This window comes from Heptranchias perlo, chromosome 27 (assembly GCF_035084215.1).
Source record: "Heptranchias perlo isolate sHepPer1 chromosome 27, sHepPer1.hap1, whole genome shotgun sequence".
NCBI lineage: Eukaryota > Metazoa > Chordata > Chondrichthyes > Hexanchiformes > Hexanchidae > Heptranchias > Heptranchias perlo.
This window is the reverse complement of record NC_090351.1, coordinates 1-15,135: the sequence shown is the minus strand read 5'-3', so window position 1 is coordinate 15,135 and position 15,135 is coordinate 1. Positions and strand designations below refer to the sequence as shown.

The following is a 15,135-nucleotide window of genomic DNA, read 5'->3' as shown; positions in this document are numbered from 1 at the left end:
CCCCAATTCCCCTCACATCTGCCTGCACCTCAATTCCCCTCAGATCTGAAGTACACCTATTCCCCACTGATCAGCCTGTACCCCAATTCCCCTCGGATCTACATGTACCCCAATTCCCCTCGGATCTGCCTGTACCCCAATTCCCCTCGGATCTGCCTGTACCCCAATCCCCCTCGGATCCATAAGCGTAACCCCATTCAGATCAGATCTGCTTGTACCTGTGTTCTACTCAGGTCTATCTGTACCCTCATTTGCCTCAGAACTGCCTGTACCACCAGTCGCCTCGGGGCTGTGTATACCCCAATGCCCCTTGGGAATGCCTGAACCCCCATTCGCCTCAGGATCTACATGTACCCCCATTCGCCTCAGAACTACCTGTACCCCATTCCTCTCGGACCTACGTGTACCCCCATTCCCCTCGGACCTACCTGTACCCCCATTCCACTAGGGTCTAACTGTAACCCCATTCCAATCAGATCTCCCTGAACCTCCATTTCCCTCAGATCTACCCTGTTCCCCTCAGGTCTGCCTGTACAATCTAACTGTACCCCCATTCCCCTCATATGCCTGTACCCCAATTCCACAAAGCTCTGCCAGTAACCCCATTCTCCCGGATCTGCCTGTACCCGCATTGGTCTCAGATCTGCCTGTGCACCTATTCCTCGCACATCTGCCTATTCCTCTCATATCTGCCTGTACCCCACACATCTGCTTGTACCCCATACCCCTCAGATCTGCCTGTAACCCTATTCCCCTCAGATTTGCCTGTACCCCAATTCAGCTAAGCTCTGCCTGAAATCCTATTCCTCTCAGATCTGCCTGTATCCCTATTCCCCCAAATCTGCCAGTACCCCATTCCCCTCAGATCTGCCTGTACCCCCATTCCCCTCAGATCTACCTGTATACCTATTCCCCTAATTATGCCTGTACCCCACTCTGCTCAGATCTGCATGTGCCCACACTCCCAGATCCGCCTGTACACCTATTCCCTGTAGATCTGCTGTACCCCACTACCCACAGGCCTGCCGGTACCCCCATTCCCCTTGAATCTGCCTCCACCCCACCTCCTCCCCAAACCTACTTACATCTATTCCCCTCCGATCGGCCTGCACCCCAACTGCCCTCCAATCGGCCTGCACCCGAACTGCCCCCCGATCGACCTGCACCCGAACTGCCCTCCGATCGGCCTGCGCCCCAACTCCCCCCGATCGGCCTGCGCCCCAACTCCCCCCCGATCGGCCTGCGCCCCAACTCCCCCCCGATCGGCCTGCGCCCCAACTCCCCCCGATCGGCCTGCGCCCCAACTCCCCCCCGATCGGCCTGCGCCCCAACTCCCCCCCCGATCGGCCTGCGCCCCAACTCCCCCCGATCGGCCTGCGCTCCAACTCCCCCCCGATCGGCCTGCGCCCCAACTCCCCTCCGATCGGCCTGCACCCCAATTCTGCACATCTCCCTGTACCTCATTCTCATCAAATTTACCTGCACTCAGATCTACCTGTATCCCCCATTCCCCTCATATCTGTTGTACCCCCCATTCCCCTCACATCTGCCTGCAACCCTCCCCTCAAATCTGCCTGCACCCCCATTCCCCTCACATCCGCCTGTACCCCCCATTCCCCTCACATCCGCCTGTACCCCCCATTCCCCTCACATCCGCCTGTACCCCCATTCCCCTCACATCCGCCTGTACCCCCCATTCCCCTCACATCCGCCTGTACCCCCCATTCCCCTCACATCCGCCTGTACCCCCCATTCCCCTCACATCCGCCTGTACCCCCAATTCCCCTCACATCCGCCTGTACCCCACCATTCCCCTCACATCCGCCTGTACCCCCCATTCCCCTCACATCCGCCTGTACCCCCCATTCCCCTCACATCCACCTGTACCCCCCATTCCCCTCACATCCACCTGTACCCCCCATTCCCCTCACATCCGCCTGTACCCCCATTCCCTCACATCCGCCTGTACCCCCCATTCCCCTCACATCCGCCTGTACCCCCCATTCCCCTCACATCCGCCTGTACCCCCCATTCCCCTCACATCCGCCTGTACCCCCATTCCCCTCACATCCGCCTGTACCCCCATTCCCCTCAGATCTGCCTGTACCCCCATTCCCCTCACATCCGCCTGTACCCCCCATTCCCCTCAGATCTGCCTGTTTCTACATTCTTCACAGATCTGCTTGTTTCCCCATTCTCCTTAGGTCTGTCTGTACCCCATTCACCTTAGATCACTGTGTACCCCGTTACCCTTGGATCCACCTGTACCCCGATTCCCCTCTGTTGCACATGTACGGCAATTCCCCTCAACATGTATTCCCACTCCCATCATGTCTCCTTGTAGCCCTATTCCCCTCAGATCTTCCTGCACCCCACTCCCCTCAGATCCGCCTATGCCTCTATTCCCCACAGATCTACCTGCTCCCCATTCCCCTCAGATCTGCCTGTACCCCAATTTGCCTCAGATCTGCCTGTACCCCAATTCTCCTCAGATCTGCCTGTACCCCAATTCCCCTCAGATCTGCCTGTACCCCAATTCCCCTCAGATCTGCCTGTACCCCAATTCCCCTCAGATCTATCTGTACCCGTATTCCCCACAGATCTGCCTGTACCCCTATTCCTCACAGATTGGCCCATACCCCTCCCCTTAGATCTGCCAGTACCCGTTACTCTCGGATCCTCCTGTACCCTCAGATGTACTTGTACCTACATTCTTCATAGGTCTGCTTGTTTCCCCATTCCCCTTAGATCACCATGTACCAGTTACCCTCGGATCCGCCTGTATCCCCATTCCCCTCTGTTCCACCTGTATGGCAATTCCCCTTCGCATGTATCCCCTTTCCCCTCGGATCTACCTGTACCCTTCAGATCTGCCAGTAACCCAATTCCCCTCAGATGTGCCTGTACCCCCATTCTGATGGGGGTTGACAGGGTAGATGCTGAGAGGATGTTTCCCCTGACTGGAGAGTCTAGAACTAGGAGGCATAGTCTCAGGATAAGGGGTCAGCCATTTAGGACTGAGTTGGGGAGAAATTTCTTCACTCAGAGGCTTGTGAATCTTTGGAATTCTCTATCACAAGGGCTGTGGATGCTCAGTCGTTGAGTATATTCAAGGCTGAGATAAATAGATTTTTGGGGTCTAGAGGAATCAAGGGATATGGGGATCGAGCAGGAATGTGGAGTTGAGGTCGAAGATCAGCCATGATTTTATTGAATGGCGGAGCAGGCTCGAGGGGCCGTATGGCCTACTCCTGCTCCTATTTCTTACGTTCTTATCTAACTGTTCCCCATTCCCCTCAGATATGCCTGTATCCCATTCCACTCCGATCTACCAATACCCCTGTTCCCCTCGGGTCCACCTGTATTCCTATTCCCCTCAGATCTGCCTGTACCCCCTTTCCCCTCGGATCTACCTGTATGCCCAATTCTCCTCAGATCTGCCTAGAACCCTATTCCCCACAAATCTGCCCAATTCCCCTCAGATCTACCTGTAATCCCATTCCCCTTAAATCTCCCTGTGCCTATTCCCCACAAATCTGCATGTACCCCATTCCCCTCAGGTCTGTGTGTCCCCCATTCCCCTTAGATCCACCTGTATCCTCGTGTCAGTCAGATCTCCCTGTAAAGCCCCAGGGACAGGGTCATTTACATGACCGGGGTGTGTTACCTCATCCATCTGTAAAAAGGTGAAGCCTCAAATCTCCCAGGCTCATCTCAGAGCCAAAGAAAAAAATGGATGCACGTGTTGCAGAGGGGGAACAGTGCACCACTTAAAAAATTTGGGAATGGAGTCCAGGTAGACCTGAGTCGGTCTGGGAATGGGGGTCCACGTAAACCCGAGGAGGTCTAGCCCCTTTAAAGGCAAATACGGTTCAGCTGTGGGCGAGGGGTGAATTCCCAGAATAATTCCCCTTCTTGGAATCATAGAAAGTTATGGCACAGAAGGAGGCCATTCAGCCCGTCGTGTCTGTGCCAGCCAAAAAAGAGCTATCCAGTTTGATCCCACTTTTCAGCACTTGGTCCGTAGCCCTGTAGGTTACAGCACTTCAGGTGCACATCCAAGTACTTTTTAAATGAGTTGAGGGTTTCTGCCTCTCCCACCCTCTCAGGCAGTGAGTTCCAGACCCCCACCACCCTCTGGGTGAAAACATTTCTCCTCAGCTCCCCTTTAATCCTTCTACCAATTGCTTTAAATCTCTGCCCCCTGGTTATTGACCTCTCTGCTAAGGAAAATAGGTCCTCCCTATCCACTCTATCCAATCCCATAATAATTTTATACACCTCAATTAAATCTCCCCTCAGCCTCCTTTGTTCCAAAGAAAACAACCCCAGCCTATCCAATCTTTCCTCATAGCTAAAATTCTCCAGTCCTGGCAACATCCTCGTAAATCTCCTCTGTACCCTCTCTAGTGCAATCACATCTTTCCTGTAATGTGGTGACCAGAACTGTGCACAGTACTCAAGCTGTGGCCTAACTAGTGTTTTATGCAGTTCCAGCATAACATCCCTGCTCTTATATTCGGCTAATAAAGGAAAGCATTCCATATGCCTTCTTAACCACCTTATCTACCTGTCCTGCTACCTTCAGGGATCTGTGGACATGCACTCCAAGGCCCTTTGTTCCTCTACACCTCTCAGTATCCTCCCATTTATTGTGTACTCCCTTGCCTTGTTTGCCCTCCCCAAATCCATTACCTCACACTTCTCCGGATTGAATTCCATTTGCCACTTTTCTGCCCACCTGACCAGTCCATTGATATCTTCCTGCAGTCGACAGCTTTCCTCCTCACTATCAACCACATGGACAATTTTTGTATCATCTGCAAACTTCTTAATCATGCCCCCTACATTTAAGTCCAAATCATTAATGTATACCACAAAAAGCAAGGGACCTGGTACTGAGCCCTGTGGAACCCCACTGGAAACAGCCTTCTAGTCACAAAAACACCCGTCGACCATTACCCTTTGCTTCCTGCCACTGAGCCAATTTTGGATCCAATTAGCCACTTTCCCTTGGATTCCATGGGCTTTTACTTTTTTGACCAGTCTGCCATGTGGGACCTTGTCAAAAGCCTTGCTAAAATCCATGTAGACAACATCAAAAGCGTTACCCTCATCGACCCTCCTTGTTACCTCCTCAAAAAATTCAATCAAATTAGTCAGACACGATCTTCCCTTAACAAATCCATGCTGACTGTCTTTGATTAAACCCATGCCTTTCTCAAATGACAATTAATACTGTCCCTCAGAATCAATCCAATAACTTGCCCATCACTGAGGTTAGACTGACTGACCTATAGTTACTCGATCTATCCCTTTCTCCCTTTTTAAACAACGGTACAACATTAGCAGTCCTCCAATCCTCCGGCACCACGCCTGTAGCAGGGAGGTTGCCATGGGGGTGTGGCCTAGAAGATCCATCCATGTCGCCCCCCACCCCCAGCAGAATTTGAAGGGCCAGTGCAAAGGGATCAGAATCCAGGTGTAGTGGGGTGCCCCTCCCCCAGGCCTGGGATGTGGTCTCCCCTATCTCTAGCCTCAAGGGCTCCCTTTGGCTGATACACTTTGCTGTCCCTCACTCCCTCTTATCTGTTCCAAGCTTCCCTGTGAAACAAGGCCTGGCTCAGAGCCGACAGGGTTTGAAAGCACTGGGCCTGTGGAAGGCCCGCTGGGCTGGCTCTGCTGTGTGGAATTGTTGCCCGATCGCCAGCTCTGTTTATAGCGCTGTCGAGTTTACAAAGTAACTGGTGGTTTATTTATAAGAATTGGCTGTAGGAGGAGCCTGTGCTGAGCAATCACCAGCTTCACCCATCTATGATGAGCTCACTTCACACAGGGACCCTCTGTGGAACGGTGCCTGGACACGGGAATAGGACTGTTACTCAGCACTGCTCCAAAACTGGAGGAGCCCATTCATCCCCTCCAGCCTGTTCCAATATTCTCTGTATTTACCTCACACTCCCAATGCCCTCCCCTCCCTTTGCCCCACCATTGTAGGTTGTGCCTCGAGATGGGATGGATCCCAGCAAATGATTTGTTCTACAGTTAAAGCGTAAAGTAGAAGTTGTTTTATTGATTGGATTAATCCCATTTATTTAATCCTTTCACCCCTCAATCACAGCTCCCCTTAACCGGCTTCTTTCCAAACTCTCTCCTACTTGTCAGGAGCATGGGATTACGATCAGGAGCAGGGATGTCGATTGGTTAACTCTCCACACCCCTAGTCCTGCCAAGCTGAGCTCGAACAACGCAGCACAGGCCACTCACAGCATACTTACCAACTTGAAATTCAGGGAATTGGTGTCATCCTCTGGAAGTGGCAGGTACACAGCGAGAGCCACACAATTGGCAAAGATGGTGATGAGGATGATAATTTCAAAGGGTCTGTCAATGGGGGTCAAGGAAGTTCCACTCATTTATCCAATAAGATTAACGATTCCATCAAACACTCCCGGGGCAGGGACAGCACGGGTTAGATACAGAGTAAAGCTCCCTCTACACTGTCCCATCAAACACTCCCAGGGCAGGTACAGCATGGGTTAGATACAGAGTAAAACTCCCTCTACACTGTCCCATCAAACACTCCCAGGGCAGGTACAGCATGGGTTAGATACAGAGTACAGCTCCCTCTACACTGTCCCATCAAACACTCCCAGGGCAGGTACAGCATGGGTTAGATACAGAGTAAAGCTCCCTCTCCACTGTCCCAGCAAACACTCCCAGGCTAGGTACAGCATGGGTTAAATACAGAGTAAAGCTCCCTCTACACTGTCCCGTCAAACACTCCCAGGCCAGGTACAGCATGGGTTAAATGCAGAGTAAAGCTCCCTCTACACTGTCCCATCAAACACTCCCAGGCCAGGTACAGCATGGGTTAAATACAGAGTAAAGCTCCCTCTACACTGTCCCATCAAATACTCCCAGGGCGGGTACAGCATGGGTTAGATACAGAGTAAAGCTCCCTCTACACTGTCCCATCAAACACTCCCAGGGCGGGTACAGCACGGGTTAGATACAGAGTAAAACTCCCTCTGGACTGTCCCATCAAACACTCCCAGGGCAGGTACAGCATGGGTTAGATACAGAGTAAAGCTCCCTCTACACTGTCCCATCAAACACTCCCAGGGCAGGTACAGCATGGGTTAGATACAGAGTACAGCTCCCTCTACACTGTCCCATCAAACACTCCCAGGGCAGGTACAGCATGGGTTAGATACAGAGTAAAGCTCCCTCTCCACTGTCCCAGCAAACACTCCCAGGCTAGGTACAGCATGGGTTAAATACAGAGTAAAGCTCCCTCTACACTGTCCCGTCAAACACTCCCAGGCCAGGTACAGCATGGGTTAAATGCAGAGTAAAGCTCCCTCTACACTGCCCCATCAAACACTCCCAGGCCAGGTACAGCATGGGTTAAATACAGAGTAAAGCTCCCTCTACACTGTCCCATCAAATACTCCCAGGGCGGGTACAGCATGGGTTAGATACAGAGTAAAGCTCCCTCTACACTGTCCCATCAAACACTCCCAGGGCGGGTACAGCACGGGTTAGATACAGAGTAAAGCTCCCTCTACACTGTCCCATCAAACACTCCCAGGGCGGGTACAGCATGGGTTAGATACACTAATTTTATGGGGCTATGAATGGAACTCGGGAAAATAAACTGAAAAATTTACTGATGAACAAAGAAATAGAACAGCAATGGGAAACATTTAAAACTGTGATTAATAGAGTCCAGGAGAAATATATCCCACGAAAAAACAAGAACAAACTAGCCAGTAATGACACACCGTGGATAAATAAAGAAATAAGAGCAAAATTGAAAATAAAGAAAAAGGCATACACTGAGTACATAGGAGAGGATGACAGAAGGGAATATGAAAAGGTTAGGAAGGAAGTCAAAAAAACAATTAGGAAGACAAAGAGAAATTACAAAATTTAATTATCAATGAATATAAAAAGAAATAGTAAAGTATTCCACAGACACATAAATAACAAAAGGAAAATCAGGATAGGGATAGGGCCACTAACAGATACACAGGATAAACTCACAGGTAACAACAGCGAAATGGCAGAAACATTAAATAATTACTTTGCCTCAGTATTTACCAGGGAGACATGGTGGGTATGACAGAAGAAGAGATTATAAAGGTATAAAGACATTTAAGATAGAAAGGGGGGAGATAATTGATAAACTAATCAAACTTAGAGAGGATAAAACCGCGAATATTACAAGAAGTTAGGGTGGAGATTGCAGAGGCACTATTCCATATAGATAAAAATTCATTAGAAAAAGGAATATTGCCAGAGGACTGGCGGACTGATAATGTTATTCCTGTATTTAAAAAGGGAGAAAGAACAAGTCCAGGGAACTACAGACCAATTAGCTTAACGTCGGTGGTAGGAAAGATAATGGAATCTTTACTCAAAGGTGTAATAGAAAAACATCTAGAAAATTAAAATATAACAAAGAATAGTCAGCATGGATTTCAGGAGGGAAAGTCAAGCTTAACCAATCTTACTGAATTCTTTGAAGGAACAGAAAGAGTCGACAAGAGTAATGTAGTGGATGGATTTTCAAAAGGCCTTCAATAAGGTACCACATAATAGGCTCATGACTAAGGTCAGAGCATGTGGAGCCAGGGGACCTGTAACAGAATGGATATCAAGTTGCCTAAAAAACAAAAAAGAGAGTAGGGGTTAAAGGTAGCTACTCAGACTGGCAAAAGGTGGGAAATGGTGTTCCATAAGGATTGGTGTTGGGACCACTGTTGTTCGCTATTTACATAAACGCTTTGGACTCGGGAATCGGGTACTGCTTGGATGATAAGAGTCGAAATGGGATAGAGGAGCAGAGGGATCTGGGGATACAAATACACAAATCACTAAAAGTAACAACACAGGTTAGTAAGGCCATAAAAAATTCAGATTATGAAAAGGTTTAATAGGGTAGATGTAGAGAAGATGTTTCCACTTGTGGGGAGACTAGAACTAGGGGCCATAAATATAAGACAGTCACTAATAAATTCAATAGGGAATTCAGGAGAAACTTCTTTACCCAGGGAGTGGTTAGAATGTGGAACTCGGTACCACAAGGAGTAGTTGAAATGAATGGCGTAGATACATTTAAGGGGAAGCTGGATTAACACATGAGGAAGAAAGGAATAGAAACACATGTTGATAGGGTGAGGAGGGAGGGAGGCAGCTCGTGTGGAGCATAAACACCGGCATAGACCAGTTGGGCCGAATGGCTTCTTTCTGTGCTGTACATTCTTTGGTAATTCTATGTAGCTACAGAGTAAAGCTCCCTCTACACTGTCCCATCAAACACTCCCAGGGCAGGTACAGCACAGGTTAGATACAGAGTAAAGCTCCCTCTACACTGTCCCATCAAACACTCCCAGGGCAGGTACAGCACGGGTTAGATACAGAGTAAAGCTCTCTCCACACTGTCCCATCAAATACTCCCAGGGCAGGTACAGCACGGGTTAGATACAGAGTAAAGCTCCCTCCACACTGTCCCATCAAACACTCCCAGGAAAGGTACAGCATGGATTAGATACAGAGTAAAGCTCCCTCTACACTGTCCCATCAAACACTCCCAGGGCAGGTACAGCACGGGTTAGATACAGAGTAAAGCTCCCCCTACACTGTCCCATCAAACACTCCCAGGACAGGTACAGCACGGGTTAGATACAGAGTAAAGCTCCCTCTACACTGTCCCATCAAACACTCCCAGGGCAGGTACAGCACGGGTTAGATACAGAGTAAAGCTCCCTCTACACTGTCCCATCAAACACTCCCAGGACAGGTACAGCACGGGTTAGATACAGAGTAAAGCTCCCCCTACACTGTCCCATCAAACACTCCCAGGACAGGTACAGCACGGGTTAGATACAGAGTAAAGCTCCCTCTGCACTGTCCCATCAAACACTCCCAGGGCAGGTACAGCACGGGTTAGATACAGAGTAAAGCTCCCTCTACACTGTCCCATCAAACACTCCAGGACAGGTACAGCACGGGTTAGATACAGAGTAAAGCTCCCTCCACACTGTCCCATCAAACACTCCCAGGGCAGGTACAGCACGGGTTAGATACAGAGTAAAGCTCCCTCTACACTGTCCCATCAAACACTCCCAGGACAGGTACAGCACGGGTTAGATACAGAGTAAAGCTCCCTCCACACTGTCCCATCAAACACTCCCAGGGCAGGTACAGCACGGGTTAGATACAGAGTAAAGCTCCCTCTACACTGTCTCAATGTCCAGGAGGGTCCTAAAGGAGTCGATTTGTTTGCAATTTCCCGCCCTTGTCAGAGTCAATGTTGAATGAGGGGGCCTCTGTCAGAGACCAGGGACATTACTGAGCTGCAGTTTATAGAGCTCCTGCTGTAACCAGCTGGAGGGCAGTGGATTCCCTTTAATACAGGAGAGTGAGCTCAGTGACCCGACACTGACACACTGAGCAGGGTCTAGCTCACCTAATATGGACTGCGACCAAGGACAGCTGCACGGCCGGTGTGAATGGCAGCTCAGTCACACTCAGTAACACTCTATTCCTGTCTCCCTCTCCCTCCCTCCACCTCTTTTGGCCAGTTTCTCTCTGTTGCTTTCGATCTCCTGTACTCTACATCTCTCTCATTCAGTCATTAAATACATATACTGTGTGCCAGGCATGTCCTCTCACTCTTTCTATCTCTCTCTATTTATTCCTGCCGTCACTCTCTGTTTCACTCTCCTTCCTCTTTCGCTCTGCCCTCCTTCCCCCTCCACCTCTCCCTCTCCCTCCCCCTCCACCTCTCCCTCTCCCTCTCGGTGAAGGATACTTCCATTCCACGATGCTGATGCAGAGTTTGCGGAGCGGGTTCTGGAGGCTCAGACACAGGAGGGACCGGGCGGGACGTGGCGGCCCCACAAACATCGGCTTCTTCCCCTTCTTACTGTCAGCCCGCTTCCTCTGCCCCAAATCGGCGTCCGCCTCCGGCTTCGCCTCCATCGCGGTCCCGCCGACAGTGCTCGGGCTCTCCTAGTCCTGGGTCCCGCTCTCCGCTCTCCGAGTCCCGGGTCCCGCTCCGCCCAGTGCGATGTGCTGAGCTCGGCTCACGACCGCCCAGAAATACCAACGGATAAAATTAGAGCAAAAGTAGCCCGGACTGGGACTGATCCAGGGACCAGACAGCTGCACCGGGACTGGGGGTGGGAGAGAGAGAGAGAGAGGTACAAGGGGGGAGAGAGAGAGAGGTACAAGGGGGGGGGGGAGAGAGAGGTACAGGGGGGGGAGAGAGAGAGAGGTACAAGGGGGGGGGGGGAGAGAGAGAGGTACAAGGGGGGGGGGGAGAGAGAGAGGTACAAGGGGGGGGGGAGAGAGAGAGGTACAGGGGGGGGGGGGGGGAGAGAGAGAGGTACAAGGGGGGGGGGAGAGAGAGAGGTACAAGGGGGGGGGAGAGAGAGGTACAAGGGGGGGAGAGAGAGAGAGGTACAAGGGGGGGGGGAGAGAGAGAGGTACAAGGGGGGGGGGAGAGAGAGAGGTACAAGGGGGGGGGGAGAGAGAGAGGTACAGGGGGGGGGGGAGAGAGAGAGTACAGGGGGGGGGGGAGAGAGAGAGGTACAGGGGGGGGGGGAGAGAGAGAGGTACAGGGGGGGGGGGAGAGAGAGAGGTACAGGGGGGGGGGGGAGAGAGAGAGGTACAGGGGGGGGGGGAGAGAGAGAGGTACAGGGGGGGGGGAGAGAGAGAGGTACAGGGGGGGGGGGAGAGAGAGAGGTACAGGGGGGGGGGGGAGAGAGAGAGGTACAGGGGGGGGGGGAGAGAGAGAGGTACAGGGGGGGGGGAGAGAGAGAGGTACAGGGGGGGGGAGAGAGAGAGAGGTACAAGGGGGGAGAGAGAGAGAGGTACAAGGGGGGGAGAGAGAGAGGTACAAGGGGGGGAGAGAGAGGTACAAGGGGGGAGAGAGAGAGAGGTACAAGGGGGGGAGAGAGAGAGAGGTACAGGGGGGGAGAGAGAGAGGTACAAGGGGGGAGAGAGAGAGGTACAAGGGGGGAGAGAGAGAGAGGTACAGGGGGGAGAGAGAGAGGTACAAGGGGGGAGAGAGAGAGGTACAAGGGGGGAGAGAGAGAGGTACAAGGGGGGAGAGAGAGAGAGGTACAAGGGGGGAGAGAGAGAGAGGTACAAGGGGGGAGAGAGAGAGAGGTACAAGGGGGGAGATAGAGAGAGAGGTACAGGGGGGGAGAGAGAGAGAGGTACAGGGGGGGAGAGAGAGAGAGGTACAAGGGGGGAGAGAGAGAGGTACAGGGGGGGAGAGAGAGAGAGGTACAAGGGGGAGAGAGAGAGGTACAAGGGGGGAGAGAGAGGTACAGGGGGGAGAGAGAGAGAGGTACAAGGGGGAGAGAGAGAGGTACAGGGGGAGAGAGAGAGAGGTACAGGGGGAGAGAGAGAGAGGTACAGGGGGGGAGAGAGAGAGGTACAGGGGGGAGAGAGAGAGAGGTACAGGGGGGAGAGAGAGAGAGGTACAAGGGGGAGAGAGAGGTACGGGGGGAGAGAGAGTGAGGTACAGGGGGAGAGAGAGAGAGGTACAAGGGGGGAGATAGAGAGAGGTACAAGGGGGGAGAGAGAGAGAGGTACAAGGGGGAGAGAGAGAGAGGTACAAGGGGGGAGAGTGAGAGGTACAGGGGGGAGAGAGAGAGAGGTACGGGGGAGAGAGAGAGAGGTACAAGGGGGGAGAGAGAGAGAGTTACAAGGGGGGAGAGAGAGAGAGGTACAAGGGGGGAGAGAGAGAGAGGTACAAGGGGGAGAGAGATAGACGGGAAAGATAGACACAGAGAGAGGGAGACTGAGTGCAGCGAGCACAGAGTGTGACAACTGAGAGTTTGGTGAGTGTGGGAGTTCGGTGAAGTGGGGGAAGGAGGTGCTGCTTTGCCTCGCTTTTCCTAACTTTTTCCACAGAGTCGGAGCGGACCTGAGCGGCAGAAGACCTGCAGCAAGAGAAAACCTACTGTGCAACGTTGCAGGTGAGGCCAGGAGAATCCGAGAGGTGAGCACAGTATAAAAGGAGAGAGCGGGAAGAGAGTCTGAGAGGTGAACGCAGGGTAAATCTAAGGCAAGTCATGGCAGCACAGCTCGCACCCGTGATATGCTCCTCCTGCACTATGTGGGAAGTCCTGGACACTACCAGTGTCCCTGGCGACCATGTGTGCAGGAAGTGTGTCCAGCTGCAGCTACTGGCTAACCGCATTTCGGAGCTGGAGCTGCGGGTGGATTCACTGTGGAGCATCCGTGATGCTGAGACTATCGTGGATAGCACGTTCAGTGAGGTGGTCACACCGCAGGTAAAGAATATGCAGGCAGAAAGGAAATGGGTGACCGCCAGGCAGAGTAAAAGGACTAGGCAGGTAGAGCAGGAGTCCCCTGGGGCCATCTCCCTCTCAAACAGATATACCGCTTTGGATACTGTTGGGGGAGATGGCTTATCAGGGGAAAGCAGCAAGAGCCAGGTTCAGGGCAGGGCTATAGTGATAGGGGATTCAATTGTAAGGGGAACAGATAGGTGTTTCTGCGGCCGTAAACGTGAGTCCAGGATGGTATGTTGCCTCCCTGGTGCTAGGGTCAAGGATGTCACGGAGCGGCTGCAGGGCATTCTGGAGGGGGAGGGTGAACAGCCAGTAGTCGTGGTCCATATCGGTACCAACGACATAGGTAAAAAAGGGATGAGGTCCTGCAAGGTGAATTTAAGGAGTTAGGAGATAAATTAAAAAGCAGGACCTCAAAGGTAGTGATCTCAGGATTACTAACAGTGCCACATGCTAGTGAGTATAGGAACAGGAGAATAGACCAGATGAATGCGTGGCTGCAGGGATGGTGTCAGGAGGGAGGGATTCAGATTCCTGGGACATTGGGACCGGTTCTGGGGAAGGTGGGACCTGGACAAGCGGGACGGGTTACACCCGAGCAGGACCGGGACCAATGTCCTCGCGGGGGTGTTTGCTAGTGCTGTTGGGGAAGGTTTAAACTAGAGTGGCAGGGGGATGGGAACCTGAGCGAGGAGTCAGAAGGGAGTAAAGTCGAGAGCAGCAAGAGAGGGGAAGACCCAGGGAAAATTTACAATACAAATAGTACAAACAGTTGTTCAAGAACAAGTGAAAGGGAAAAATGTAGAGCAGCAGAAAGTACTTTAGACACTACAGATAAAGTGAAAACTAGAAGGTGTAAGGCGATTAACCCAGCATCAAAGCTGAAGGTCAGGCTAGAGGGTGTGGCCCAACTAAGAGTTCGATATACAATGCACGGAGTATAAGGAATAAATTAAATGAACTACAGGTTCAAATTCAAATTGGAGGGTATGACATGATAGCTATTACGGAGACATGGCTGCAGGATGGTCAGGATTGGAACTAAATATACCGGGTTATAAGATCGACAGGAGAGACAGGGAAAATGGAAGAGGGGAGGAGCAACCTTAATGATTAGAGATGAAATCAATTCAATGATAATGGAGGATATAACGAGAGGTAAGCAGCCAACAGAGACCTTATGGGTTGAATTGAGAAATAGGAAAGGATCTAAGACTATAGTGGGAGTTGTGTATAGGACCCTGCAGCAGCTCTGAAGTGCTAGATTGTATAAATGCAGAGATTAGACAAGTGTGTAAGAAAGGCATAGTGGTCTTAATGGGGGACTTTAACCTTCACATAGATTGGGACAAGCAGACTAGCAACTGTCAGAAAGGTAGTGAATTTCTTGAGTGTGTCCGGGATAGTTTTCTACAGCAGTATGTCCGAGAGGCAACAAGGGGGCAAGCCATACGAGATTTAGTAATGAGTAATGAACCAGATTTAGTTAACACCTTAACTGTGCATGAACATCTATCCAATAGCGATCATAACATGATCGAGTTCAATGTAGTGTTTGAAAGGGAAAAAAGTGAATCAGCTGCTAAGATTTTAGACTTGGGTAAGGCCGACTTCAATGGGATGAGACAGAGACTGTCCACAGTAAACTGGGCAAATCTGTTAATGGGTAAAACAACTGATGATCAGTGGGAAATGTTTAAAGAAACATTTAACGTGATACAGAATCGGTTTATACCCCTGAGGGGCAAGAACTCTACTTGCCAAAAAAAACAGCCATGGACAACTAAAGAGGTAA

At 51.3% G+C, this 15,135-nt stretch overlaps 1 protein-coding gene across 2 annotated transcripts in view; it reads right to left on the bottom strand.

The window, feature by feature from the left end:
• The window catches only part of LOC137344336 (voltage-dependent L-type calcium channel subunit alpha-1S-like), a 198,909-nt gene extending 187,752 nt beyond the window's left edge, over positions 1-11,157 (bottom strand). The window contains exons 1-2 of one of the 2 annotated variants that reach the window (XM_068007199.1): positions 10,823-11,157; positions 6,279-6,384 (exon numbers count right to left, since the gene is read on the bottom strand). In XM_068007199.1, the coding sequence (XP_067863300.1) occupies positions 6,279-6,384; positions 10,823-10,992 (276 nt within the window). In that variant the 5' untranslated portion in view covers positions 10,993-11,157. The remainder of the gene's footprint in view (positions 1-6,278; positions 6,385-10,822) is intronic. The other variant, XM_068007198.1, reaches the window with a different exon arrangement.
• Positions 11,158-15,135: the final 3,978 nt, after the last annotated feature.